The sequence below is a fragment of the Pan paniscus genome, chromosome 3, assembly GCF_029289425.2.
Source record: "Pan paniscus chromosome 3, NHGRI_mPanPan1-v2.0_pri, whole genome shotgun sequence".
Classification (NCBI taxonomy): Eukaryota; Metazoa; Chordata; class Mammalia; order Primates; family Hominidae; genus Pan; species Pan paniscus.
Genome location: NC_073252.2, coordinates 74,668,308 through 74,681,671, shown reverse-complemented (window position 1 = coordinate 74,681,671; position 13,364 = coordinate 74,668,308). Strand labels below are relative to the sequence as shown.

The following is a 13,364-nucleotide window of genomic DNA, read 5'->3' as shown; positions in this document are numbered from 1 at the left end:
CTTGATTTTTTTTTTTTTTTTTGAGAAGGAGTTTCACTCTTGTTGCCCAGGCTGGGGTACAATGGCACGATCTCGGCTCACTGCAACCTCCACCTCCTGGGTTCAAGCAATTCTCTTGCCTCAGCCTCCTAAGTAGCTGGGATTACAAGCTCCCACCACCACACCAGGCTAATTTTTTGGATTTTTAGTAGAGATGGGGTTCTACCATGTTGACCAGGCTGGTTTCGAACTCCTGATCTCAGGTGATCCACCCACCTCAGACTCCCAAAGTGTTGGGATTACAGGCGTGAGCCACCGTGCCCGGCCTATACATGGATTTTTGACTGCAGAGGAGGGAAAGTTAGGGGAACTCCCCTGAGTTCCCCCAATCCCTGAGTTGTTCACAGGTCAACTGTATATTGCTAAATGTTTCCCCAGTTTGCAAAGCTCATGCTTATTCAAGTAGGCCTCTCAGCCTTGCAATAAAATGAAAATTTAAAAACTACCTTAGCTAATACTATTTAACATAGTAACAATCCTAATAGCAGCAATAACTATAATAAGTAATACTAAATGAACTCTTACTGTATATCAGCACATCTCATCTTTAAAGTTGAGGTTTAAACCCAAGTTCCTGACTACAAAGCTATGCTCTTGACCTCTAGGTCATGTGGCCTCCCTAACAAGAAAAACTAGAAACTATCTTCTGAATGAACAAAATAGGAATCACTAAGTGACCTAAATTTATTTAAATTATCTCACTTGTCAAGGCACAGAATAATTTCCAAGACCATAGCTTACCGTGGACCCTGACAAATGTGCTGTTCTTCTTGGTCATCAGCCCACTGGACGCTGCACAGGTGTACAATCCTTGGTCACTCCGGGTTACACCATCTATAGTTAAGGTGCTCAAAAATTTCTTCATCTCACTCCCAGACTGGGTTTTTAGGTCTCGGTTTACAAGTTTCTTATGCTGATGCTGAAAAAAGTGTTGACTGAATTTCCAAAGCACAGCATATAACATTACCCAATAACTTCTAGTAACACACAGAATTAAATCTGGCCTTTGGTAAACATTATTTAATGCTAAAAACAGGGACACCAGAACTTTTAACCTCATGCAGACAACAAATATATTTTGTTTCAGGAGAAATAAATGGAACCAACTGAATTAGGATTTTTAAAACCTCACGTGGTGAAAGTGAGATGGATATAAACTGCAGAAACACAAGTAAATGTGACCACTGTTTAAGGAGCAGTGTATCTCATGCCACCTCTTAAAGAGAAATTCCCTTAAAAGGAATGTAGATCAAAAACTTTGGAGAACAGAGAAATGACATAATGTGGAAAGATGTAATCACCTAGAGAAAACTAATATTCATAGCCTGGCTATTGCAGAATAGGACAAAATTCCTGGTATTTCACCTTTTGGTGGGTGCTATCTGTTCTGCAATTCCCTTAAATTGTGTGTGTGTGTATGTGTGTGTGAGTGGGTGTGTATGTGTGTGTGTTTAAGGCTCTTACATTTTATCTGGCCAAAGAGGCCCCTATCTCTCAAGCAAACTTCATTGGGGCTTATTATCTAAGTATTTGGAGGTCTGGCTTTGAATCATTAGCGTTACCTTCGAAGAAGGGTATTCCCAGTTGAAGTCAATCCCCACATTTAGTTCAGTTCTTGCTGTACAATTTAAGACAAGCTTTTCTCCAACAGATAGTTCAATTCCATGAGACGGACTCAGAACCACATCATAAATCCTATACCCTAGAGCAAGTAAATTGAAAAAACAGAACATGAGAGAGCAAATAAGCCTATAACTTTGCACAGATTTATTTTTTAAAGTAATGCAACTTTAAAACATGCCACATTGTTTTTCCCTGCAGGCCTCACCAATACTTGGTAGCTCCCAGGAAAATGGCCAACAGAGGTTTACAAAGCACTACCTTCACAGATCTCAAAGATGTTGTAACCCAGTGGATAGAAAAGTAGTAAACTTTCAGTGGTCAGTAGCCCTAGGCCAGTAGGGCCAGCTTTAGCAAATTGCTGAAGTTTCCATAAAATAGTCATAATTGAAATAATTGATAGCAAGCAATGCTCTGAACATTGAATTCTTCATTAAATGTGCTCGAGTAATACCATTCGCTTTCATCCTTTTTTAAAAAAGTTTTCTTTTTCTTCCTTAATCTTGGCAAGAAAAGAGACAACCTCAATTGCACATGGGTTTATTTGGTAGAGAAGAGCAGATGAATTGCCCAACACCATATCCTGAGTTCCTATACTTTTCAATATCCTTCTTCACTCTATGTTGTTATCTCCAAGATCTTAATACAAGGATATGTTATTAATGATATGGAAAGGAAATTTCCTCTTACCTACAACAACAACTATGTACATAATAGACTGGTAACTTTCATCATTAATTTTTGCTTCACAGAAGACCATGCCAGCATAGCTGATCATGTAGCTGGGAATAGTAAAGCCCTTCTTGCTGTCCCAGGAAATTCTGTTACCATCAGGAACAAATCTCTTTTCTGGGTATCTCTGGGTAATAAAAAGACATATCAAATATTTAATCCAGTACCAAAAATGAGAGCCATGTACAATGATCACTGAAGAATTCATCTTATTTTTAAGAATACTAATTAGTTTTATTCATTGCATTTGACCCTTCCTAAAGGATCCTTAAAACTCATTGTGAATATTATAAACAGGTTACCCATCTTAATATTAGCTTAAAATTATAAAAACTTAAGAGACGATTGGAGGAGATGCAACTTACTGCACAAAGTGACACGTTGAGATTTGAAATGGACCCGAGACATGGAATCACCACAGTTTTGTTTTTGTTCTCAGTAATGTACACGACTCCATGTTGGTCACTAACAGAAGCAATAAATGGAGATCTGTAATCTAGAAGAAAATTTAGTTTTATTAATGAGTTAATAGTATTTACTAGAAAAGTGGGTCATTTTTCAGGTTCCTAAACTCTAACCAGACAAGTGAATGACTGGAAGTGACACCTCACACAACCAAAGGCATCCACAGATTATTCTGCTGATAGATATCTGTGCTACAGGAGGGTGGGTGTGTATGTGTGTGTGTGTGTTTGTGCATGCACATGCATGTGTATATATCTGTGTGTATAAAAATTTTGAAAAAAAACTCCCAATTGAGATTGACTCCTTTCACAAGGTTTATTGACAAGTAGAATATATTTTTATAGATTTCACATTTTAAAAGATTAATCATTATAATTTTTTCAAAATGAAGGGTAATATTTACTTTAAAATTTAAAGTTAAATCTATACACTTTACCGACAAGTTTTACTAATGTTTAAAATACTCATGTGCTCTCTCTTTAGGTAAATAATGTAAATTCCATGAAAATAAATGAATGGATCCCAAAGGATCTTTAGATTAACAGGAAACAGCTAACATTTTTGAATTTGGTTATTCAAGAGGACCATTCACGTGAGCATTTTAAGATTCTGAAGACTAGGGATATGATTCTTTCTAAAACCATGTTTAATTGTTTTTGCATTTAGTTTAACATTTAGCAGTCATTGATATCTTCAATGACAAACATTTGAAAAGTCACCACTCCAAAGACTGAGAAGAAAACTGAAGAGATTCTGACTGGGTTCTGTGGCTCACGCCTGTAATCCCAGCACTTTGGGAGGCTGAGGCAGGTGGATCACTTGAGGTCAGGAGTTTGAGACCAGCCTGGCCAACGTGGCAAAACCCCATCTCTACGAAAAATACAAAAAATTAGCCAGGCATGATGGCACGCGCCTGTAGTCCCAGCTATTTCAGAGGCTGAGGCAGGAGAATCATTTGAACCAGGGGGCAGAAGTTGCAGTGAGCTGAGATAGCACCACTGCACTTTAGCCTGGGCAACAAGAGCAAAACTCTGTCTCAAAAAAAAAAAAAAAAAAAAAAAGATTTCAAGGCCATTCAAACATTACTCATACAATGTTAACATGCTGCTGGAAACCTAGTCCATTCCCCAGAGATAGAGATGATGTGGTGTGGAGTCATGCTTGAAATCTCAGAGGGATAACATTTCACATTGCTATGCCCAACACATCTCATCAAGCATTTTCAGAGTGCTTCATAATAGTCAGTCAAAGTGAAGAAAGAGTTAATTAAACCACAGGGGACAAAGGCAGCTAATTCCCTGCAACAGCAGAAGTTTGATTTCCTTCCCAGCTGGAAAGCACAGAAAAGCAGCCAATCTAGCCCACCACATGCCATAGCCATTATCTTATGAGGCCAGGGCTCACTTCCTGGCTCCATCCATTGCTGAAGAGAATGGGGTCAGAAGACTAGGGAAGTAAGGTGGGGACCAGAGGGGACATTAAACACCTATCCATAGAGAATACTTCAGTGTTTCCTTTCCCATTGTTTAACTTCATGGCCAAAATCTTGGACAGCCCAACTCCTAGAACTTTAAGCTTAGACAGGAAGCAGAATTTAATGGTATACCCAAAGACAGGCAGTGTACCAATAAACAGTGCTAGGGATTGCCACTTCTTAATATTGCCTACCTTTCATCCACATGTTATGAAATATTACATAACTTGCTTACAGAGCAAGCCTTTGGAAGCTAAATTAACCCTTTGACGTAAGACTAAACCTATTTAGTAAATCAATTCTATTTCGGTATCTCAAAAAAAGGAAATAAACAAAAGAAACCCAAACCACCACCCAGCCTCTCAAAATAAAATATTTACTGAAACTCATGAAATGAATTTTCACATGTCTCCAAGTTTCCTGACTTAGGAAGAAGTAAATAATGAGATATGGGGGAGGTTCATCTTGTAGTATTTCTAGACAGGCTGAAAGCAGGAAATCCTTGCAATCTTCTGACCGAGCTGCATCTCTCAAGACTGCCAGGTCAAAAGGAGCCAGAAATTCCCCAAGATGTGAGCCTTGTCTCTTTCACATCTTGTGGAGGGAAGGAGGAGGACACCGAATTCTATCTTTGACAGTGCTTACTCTGGGCAAAGATATTTCACAAACATTGTGAATCCAGTGGCATAGGTTATTTTGATGTGGTCTCCACTTTTTCATTGCACTGACCATATTACACTACTGAAATGTAAGCAGAGATATGCAAGTGTGTTTCCCAAAGCTGATGAAATTCTTGCCCTGTAAAAGCTGCTTCTGGGAAAAAAGTCTAAGTCATCTTCACCTGTCTCAAATACTCTGGGATGTAAAAAGGCATATACGTAAATACATAAAATGTCTGTTTATCTTCACTGAAAAGAAAAATATTTGGTACATCCAACCAAACTATGATGCAGCCCTTACATTCCTTAAATTTATATCATAGGGATCTCATTAGTTAAGTTAGGTTTTCACAGAAAAGATAAGATAGTGTAAGATTTTTGAAACACAAAAGAATGCATAACTCATTATAAATGCAGAATATGTGTGACATTTATTTTATACTATATGGATGTTAAGTCAGCCTTCATAATATCAATCCCAAACTGCACATCCTAGAAAGATACAGCATATCATCCAAGATCTCAGACCAAACAAGCAAAGGAAAGAAACATTGTCCTGAAAAGAGTCTGAAGCAATGTCTTTATTTGCACATGAGTATGGGAATTGTTTTTTATGAAGTACTAGTAAGAAAAAAAGGTTCCTATGTGCAAAAAACTCCAGAGCCCTTGGCAAAAAATGCTTTCCTATGCATTCTTGGGAAAATCTCCTACTCTGCTGTAGATAACTTATCTCTCCACAGAAATTTCTCCATAATTCACCCCCAAATCTTCCTTGATTTCAAGAATTTTAGGTTTTCTTCTCAAACATAGGAAGACTTTTTATAAGTCTCAGTGGCCAACAGTGAACACAGATTTACCTTGGAAACAAAGATCAGACCCAAACTAACTGGGCAAAAAAGAGGTAACACGGCCCAAGCTCCAGAATCAATGAGTCTTATTTCTCAGAGAAAGCCTCAGGAGAGAAGAATTGTGTGTATTCCTCTTGGCAAACAGCCTTTAGAGCAAGCCCTTTGTTGTACTCAATTCTTCTTTGAGCCTATTGTCTTTTATAACTGGTAAAGAGACGTGGGAAATGAATTTTATTTCACCACTTACCTTGAACATAGACATAAATGACCGAGGCCAAGTCAGTTTCCCGGTAGAAGCACTTGTAGGCTCCAGTGTCATTTCCGATCACTTTTGGAATTGTGAGTGTCTTACAGAAGAGGCCATCGCTGCACTCAGTCACCTCCACCCTTTGCTCACTGCCACTCTGATTATTGGGCCAAAGCCAGTCCAAGTCCCTCTGTCCCCTGAAAAATTAATTTCAGGGAGGTATTAATATGAAGTGCCAGACTGTGAGGCTATTTCTAAGAAAAGAGAAAATTTGGTTTTGAAACTTAAATAAACTCTTCAACACACACAGTCAGTCTTCTACCGGCCAGGCATGGTGGCTCATGCCTATAATCCCAGCACTTTGGGAGGCCGAGGCGGGTGGATCACCTGAGGCCAGGAGTTCGAGACCAGGCTGGGCAACATGGTAAAACCCTGTCTCTACTAAAAATACAAAAATGAGCCAGGTGTGGTGGCGCATGCCTGTAATCCCAGCTACTCAGGAGGCTGAGGCATGAGAATTGCTTGAACCCGGGAGGTGGAGGTTGCAGTGAGCCAAAATCACACCACTGCACTTCAGCCTGGGCAAGAGGGCAACCCTGCCTCAAAAAAAAAAAAAAAAAAAAAAACAAAGTCTTCTACCAACAAGTCAGATTGACATATGATGAAAAGTTATAAACTCAGCTTCAGAAGTCACTTATAAAGATTCCTCAGTTTTCCATTAATTAATGCATTCTTTCTTTCAACAAATATCTATTAAGCATCTACTATGTGCCAAACTTGTTAAGGACTAGAGAAAGAGCAGTGAACAAATCAGACAAAAATCAATGCCTTTATAGAACCTCAGTCTAACTGGAGAAAACAGGCAATTAAAAAGTAAGGAAAGTTTATTGTATAAAAGATAGTGTTTAGTACTATGGAGAAAAATATAGAAGATGCAAAGAAAAGAGTAAAGAATTTTGCAGGAGGTGGTCTTGATAAAGCTAGCCATAGGAACATCATGAAGAGCAGTATCACAGGAGCAAAAACAGCACATGGAAAGGCCCTGGAGCAGGTGCATATCTGGAGTATTAAGGGAACAGCCAGGAAACCAGAGCAGCCAGGTAAGAGTGAGCAAAGGGGAGTAAGAAGTGAGGTTAGGAAGGAAGGAGGTGCAAGTAAGAGTCCCTCGGGACCTTGTAAGGACCTCGCATTAAAACATAGATGGCTTGTACTGCAGCATTTCTCTACAAGGCCCCAAGGAAGATAAGAAGATAGTCAACATCAAGAAGAATGTAACATTATTGGCCCTTCATTCTAAGAACTTAAAATTTCCAGGAAGTTGCAGCTAAATCAATGAAGTTACTTTTAACACACTCCATGGTTTTTTTCAGAACATAAGAAATGTTTATGCAGAGTTTTAAAAAGGGAGCATGGGATCCTTGGGGATTTCAAATAACCTTGTTATCGAGGGTCGGTAAAAGGAAAATCTAATGGGAAATGTGTCTTAAACAAGTAAAGCTAGAGAAACAGCACCTGCTACTGTGTTTTTTCCCAAGGGCTGGGTATTGGTAAGGGGCTAGGGTATTCTTTATACTGCAGTCTAAAATAGACGTATGTCATTCGGTTTAATGCTTAGTATTCAACAAGTATGAAGCAATGGCAATAACCTACCCAAGGTCCTTTGTGGACCCCCAGCACTCTTCCAGGAGGGTAACATCACCTCCACTTGTCACAGTCTCTACCAAAAACACACAGGTCCTAAGAAGGCTCCATGCCTTTCGTGTGTGATCACTATGTTAAACCCAAGGGTCTTCTATCTTTCGTCCTGGGGTAAGGGTTGAAAGGCAAAATTTAAAGGCCTCTTCTTCTTGACAAAGAAGTCTACTTCTCCAGTTATCAAAAATCAATAGCATGACTTCTTGCTAGCAAGTGGGGAAAGATGCATTCCAGAATATCAAGGCAGAGCCCGAAGTCCATTATTTATGTAGATCATGCGCTCAGTAATATTACCCACTAAATATTAAATTGCTATTAAATATTACTGCCTAAGTAATTATAGTAATAAATTTCTTATAAAGCAAAGTTTTTGGAAAGGGGTAATAAGTGTTCAAGAATCATACCAAGCATAATAAATATAGTCCCAAATTTTTTCAACTCTATTCCTTAAATGTATGCCCTCAACTTCATTTATTCATTCATATTTATTGAGTGTATGTCTACTATACGCCAGGTGGCTGTACTGGTTATTGGAATGTGGGTGTGTGTGTGTATTTGTGTGCATGTGTGTGTGTGTGTGTGTGTATGCATGTTGGCAGAGAATAGTATAAAAACACCAGCAAAATTGTACAGAATTTTTGAGAGAAAATTCTTCTCATTTTCCATTATTACATCAGTTCTTAGAAACCTCACCACTTATGAACAATTACTACAAGCTCTATTATAATTCTGCTCTACTGGAAATTATTTCCACTCAATAAACAATCAGTTACTTAACACAAGAAATCTAGATCTAGAATGAATCCTTACCTGCAAGTAATTTGAAGAGTTGTATTAGCCTTAATTGTAAGTATGTCTTTTTGTATGCTGAGCCTGGGCAGATCAAGAGAAACACTAGGCAAACCTAGAAACAAATTAAATAAATGAATGTAGTTGCCACTGAGTTAGACCTAATAGGAAACACCTTCCATAAACAATGCATACTCTATACTTTAAAAGGCCTCTTCAGCAATTCATTGTATAAAACTGGGAATTTACTTTTCACCATTCTCAGTAAAAGTTCACAAGCTGTGTCATAACAGGAAGAATGGGCAGATGGTCATAAACCAACACAACAGTTCTGCAATTCATGGAGCTAGGGTGGAGTTCCTGTTTTCCTGCATTGCCAACTTCAAGGTCTTACAAAAGGATACGGGACATTGAAACCAAATGAACCTTCATCTGATGATCTCACTCCCTTGGGAAAGGACCCACTGACATTTCTTATAAAACATAGGATGTACACATTTGACTAAATTGCTGATTAACGAATCCCACTTAGACGGATTTTTATATAGTTCATCTACGTACCCTGAAGGGAGTGAGAGAATCTATGACCTTGTCTTATTTTCCTTTATCAATTTTCTAGTGCGCTTCCCCTGGTAACCAAACTGCCACAGCTGAAATAATGGCTCATAAAGACTGTACATTAAAAGCAAGGGAGAGAAACTGAGGAAGAGAAAACATTCCCCAATTCCACACATACATGCATATTAATATACTTTTATGTATGTGTGGAATTTTCCCAATTTTACACATATGTGCAAATTAATATACTTTTCTGTCTACTGTAATTCATTAGCATTACCCTTTTTTTAAAAAGTATATGAATATTTTCGTGAAAAATTTTCCCAGTTTCACACATACATGCAAACTAATGTACTTTTCTCTCTATTGTAATTCATTAGCATTACCCTTTTTTAAAAACGTATATAAATTTTTTTAAGTGTAATGCTGATGAATTACAATTGGGAGATCTGAACTTATTCATCAAAGCCCTGAACTCATCCTGACATCAAGCTTCAGACATAAGAAACTTGTCTTTACCTATAAGGGATAAGAACCAGAAAAGTACCACGGCATAGATTCCTCACCATGGGTCACTCTACAGCAAGATAACTGAATTCTCTGTCAACTAAATGTGAAGAGCTATGAGGTGTTGAAAAAGCATGAGAGAAAGAAAAATTGTCCACTATGCTAGGGTCTTAATAAATATCAAGACCTAGAAAATACCAGCTTTAAAAAAGTAATTGATGTTGGGCAGGCACCCAAGCTTTCTAAGTCATATCAACTAAGAAAAAATGACTCCCTAGGCCTAAACTGGCATTGACCTTGCTGGGCAAATAAGAGAGTATGAACAAATAGGACGAAGTATGAGACGGAATAAATAGAGAGAGTATAAGTAAATACCCAGTGCAAACATCCAGTGCATTGAATCTGAGGATCCCAATATGAACAAATGCAGGCAAAATGAATAAGTGACTGCACATGTTCTCACACACCACACAGATGTGCAAAATAAGTTACTGACATAACTGGTCAATATCATGGTTTTTAAGTCAATAATATGGTTTTTAAAAAACTGGAAACTAAGTTATATCAATATATCTCAGAAATTAACTGGCATTGGTACTGACTTATGTTTAGAACAGTTTTGTTCTTAAGACTTTAGACTGTGTCAGAATATCCCTGGGTCTACAAATCTGCATTTTAACAAGCATTTCAAATTATCCTACCACAGATGGTCTATGGGCCACTCTTGGACAGTTGCTGGTCTGGGTGGTCATGTTTAATTAATTTGCACAGTACTTTGTGCGTGGAACGGGGGTTACATTTATGTTTTAAATAGAGAATGGGGTCTCGCTATGTTGCCCAGGCACTTCTTGAACTCCTGGACTCAAGCGATCCTCCTGCCTCTGCTTCCCTAAGTGCTGGGATTACAGGAATAAGCCACTGCACCCAGCCTGCACAGTACTTTTTAATATGAAAGAAATAACTGCCCCCAAAACAGGCAAACAAAAAACCAAAATGTTTAAAAGCAAAATGAAACCTGGAGTCCCACTTTGTCTAAGAAAAGGAAAATGAAAACAATTCATTTGGATAACACAGATTTCAAACTTGACTGGGGAACACTAGGTTGAGAAAGATGCTGAAAACATGATGTACAATTCACACTGCAATCCAAATGAGAAAAAAACCATTATTTGGGCACATTCTTGTGAGAAAACAAATGGCAGTAAAAATGACTCTCAATAAACTGTGCCCACTCGGCTACCAAAATCAGAAACTCTTGAAGGTCCTTCATAATTTATTGCCACAGATCACATTCTAGACACACTTTCCTGTGTAACAAATATTTTTAAAAAGAAAAGGTATGTCCTTCATTCATAGGAAGCTGAGACAATGCCATACTATTCTAGAGACACGTTTACAACAAAAATCTATTCAACAAGGCTCTCAATAACTTCAAATTCATATTTGTAGACCAACATAGTTTTTTGTTTTTTTGTTTTTGCTCCATTAAATGTCATTCGTTTTCATTGGCAAGCTTGAGCTGGACTCTTCAGAAAGTTCTAAAGAAATAACTGTAAGAGGTACATATGCTACTACTCAATAAAAAGCCCTTCTATGTTCAAATCCCATAACCAATATTAATTAATTTGTGCACTGTTACCCTTCCAGCTCAAAGACGGGAAGGAAAAACAACAGTGCCTCTGTCTCTAGAATTTGATGGCACCAATTACAGCCCAATCCAATTAAGCAAGTAATGCACTCCAAAAGGGCAAGTTCACCATTATATTCAGGGCGACCGGCCTGCCGTTACTACTGCGCTAGGAAACACCCCAGGCTTAAAAGCAACTCACTTCTTTGTGGAATACAGAGCAACCACATGTTCCAGACCTTCATTCTCTGCCCAGAAAGGGGGAGAGAGAGGGCTTGTCAGGGACAAATGAGTGTCCATGGTGGACTGGACCCGTTGAACCAAGTCATTATAAAGAAAATTCAGTAACCATGGACAGATGATCCTGGTACTCTATGTGGGTGTGAGTGTCTTCTAAGACATGTGATTCTTGTCTTAGGAAGTAAGAAATTTTTTTCCCTGAATTATTCGACTTTTTTTTTTCTTTCTCTGACCCTTTCCCCTTTCTCACCCTGCAAAGGGTGGAAATCTGGATATCAGCAAACTGGCTGCAGGAAAGAAATATTATCTAAGGGGTGGAGAGAGAAAGGAAAGTGAGGAAGAAAAGACAGACAGCTATTGCATGAAGAACGTGTGTGTTCCTAATTGAAGGAGACGGAAATTTTAGGCGGCAGGGAGAGGAAGGAATGGCACTAAAGCTAGGTACCAAGGCCCACAGGAAAGGTTTTCGGAGCTTGAACTTCTGACTATGCGCTTACACCAAGGACCACAGCGCTTTGAAAGATGTGCAATGTTTTACGCAGGACAGTTGGCTGTTACTTGGAGACCCTTGGGGAAGCTGTCAAAGCCCCCAGGACAAGTCCCTATTCCCCCGCTTCTTCGCTCTGCAAGGAGAGCGGCGTCCTGCACCAAGGAAGGAAAAAAAGTTTCTCTCCGCTCCAGACCCCACTTCACACAGTGGGTGTGCAAGCGTGTTCGAGCATGAAGACAACAACGGGCCGGGTCCCGCAAAGAGGCAGAACCGAGTGTACCGTCCGATCCGGGAGACCTGGCCTGAGATTCCTGCAAGGTTTTCTTCCCCGGGCCCGGACTAGGATGTTGCGCGCAGCCAGACAACTTTTCACCGCCTGTTCTCGCCTGCGGAGGCACCTCCTGCCTGCCAACCCCAGGCGCCTTCCCACCCCAGCCTCCCAAGAGCCTGAGGGTGTGTCGGCATCTCAGGACACGCTCCAGCCGAGGTCCCTGTCGCAAACCAGAGTCCTGGAAAAGGAACTGGGCTAGAGCACAGGCGACCACAGACTCGCTGGGTAATCTTGGGCCAGTCTCTGAGCCTCAGTTTCCCCACTGGTAAATGAAAGATCGCAAAATGTCAAGTCCTGTCCAACTCTCCAGCTCTACGATTCCGAGTTAGATCTGGCTTTCAGGTCCTCTCCGCCCTCACCCGACCTGTCTGCCTTCCTCCTCCAGAGTGGGCTCCTTACCCACAGAGGCGGCCCGGGTCTCCACGCAGAGCCACAGGGCGACGGCCAGCAGCACCTTGCTCTGCATCCTGCACCTCGAGCCGGGCGAAATGCCCAGAACTCGGGAGCCGGTTCTTTCTCCCAGCGCCTGTCTAGAGAAGGAGGCGCGGAGGTGGAACTCGCGGCACCCCTCAGCGCAGGACAGTTGAGCGCACAGGGCTAGGGAGCCCGGGCGCCGACCGCGGCTGCAGGGGCGTCTGCGGGTGCCGGTAGGAGAGGATATCCAGGCTGCCAGACGGGCTTTCTGCGGCGCGCAAGTGATGCCCGGCGCAGGCAGAGGAAACGCAGCGACCACACATTGACCGCTCTCCCGGGGTCCCGGGACTCAGTGCAGGGTGGGAGCTGGAGCCGAAACTCTAGAGCGCGGAGGCGGGGCCATGCGGGGCGGGGCCGGGGCGGAGGAGGGGCTCTCCCGTGCGGCCAGCCCCGCCCCTCACCCGGGTACCCGGCGGGGATCTCCAGCTCCCCAAGCCCATTTACATCTCCCCATTTCCCCACACAACTGGACTGCGCTGGGCCCCAAGTCGCCCAGGAGAGAACAACCCAGAGCAACAACTTTGTTTCCGGTGTAAATAAAAAGTACTCGGTAACGGGCGCTGAGCAAC

General features: G+C 40.9%; 1 protein-coding gene across 1 annotated transcript in view; it reads right to left on the bottom strand.

The window, feature by feature from the left end:
* Nucleotides 1-13,136, bottom strand: part of KDR (kinase insert domain receptor) — a 47,164-nt gene extending 34,028 nt beyond the window's left edge. Inside the window, exons 1-7 of the mRNA XM_003806471.7 lie at nucleotides 12,721-13,136; nucleotides 8,590-8,683; nucleotides 6,085-6,281; nucleotides 2,757-2,887; nucleotides 2,350-2,518; nucleotides 1,602-1,741; nucleotides 781-958 (exon numbers count right to left, since the gene is read on the bottom strand). Coding sequence (XP_003806519.1) covers nucleotides 781-958; nucleotides 1,602-1,741; nucleotides 2,350-2,518; nucleotides 2,757-2,887; nucleotides 6,085-6,281; nucleotides 8,590-8,683; nucleotides 12,721-12,787 — 976 coding nt within the window. The 5' untranslated portion in view covers nucleotides 12,788-13,136. The remainder of the gene's footprint in view (nucleotides 1-780; nucleotides 959-1,601; nucleotides 1,742-2,349; nucleotides 2,519-2,756; nucleotides 2,888-6,084; nucleotides 6,282-8,589; nucleotides 8,684-12,720) is intronic.
* Nucleotides 13,137-13,364: the final 228 nt, after the last annotated feature.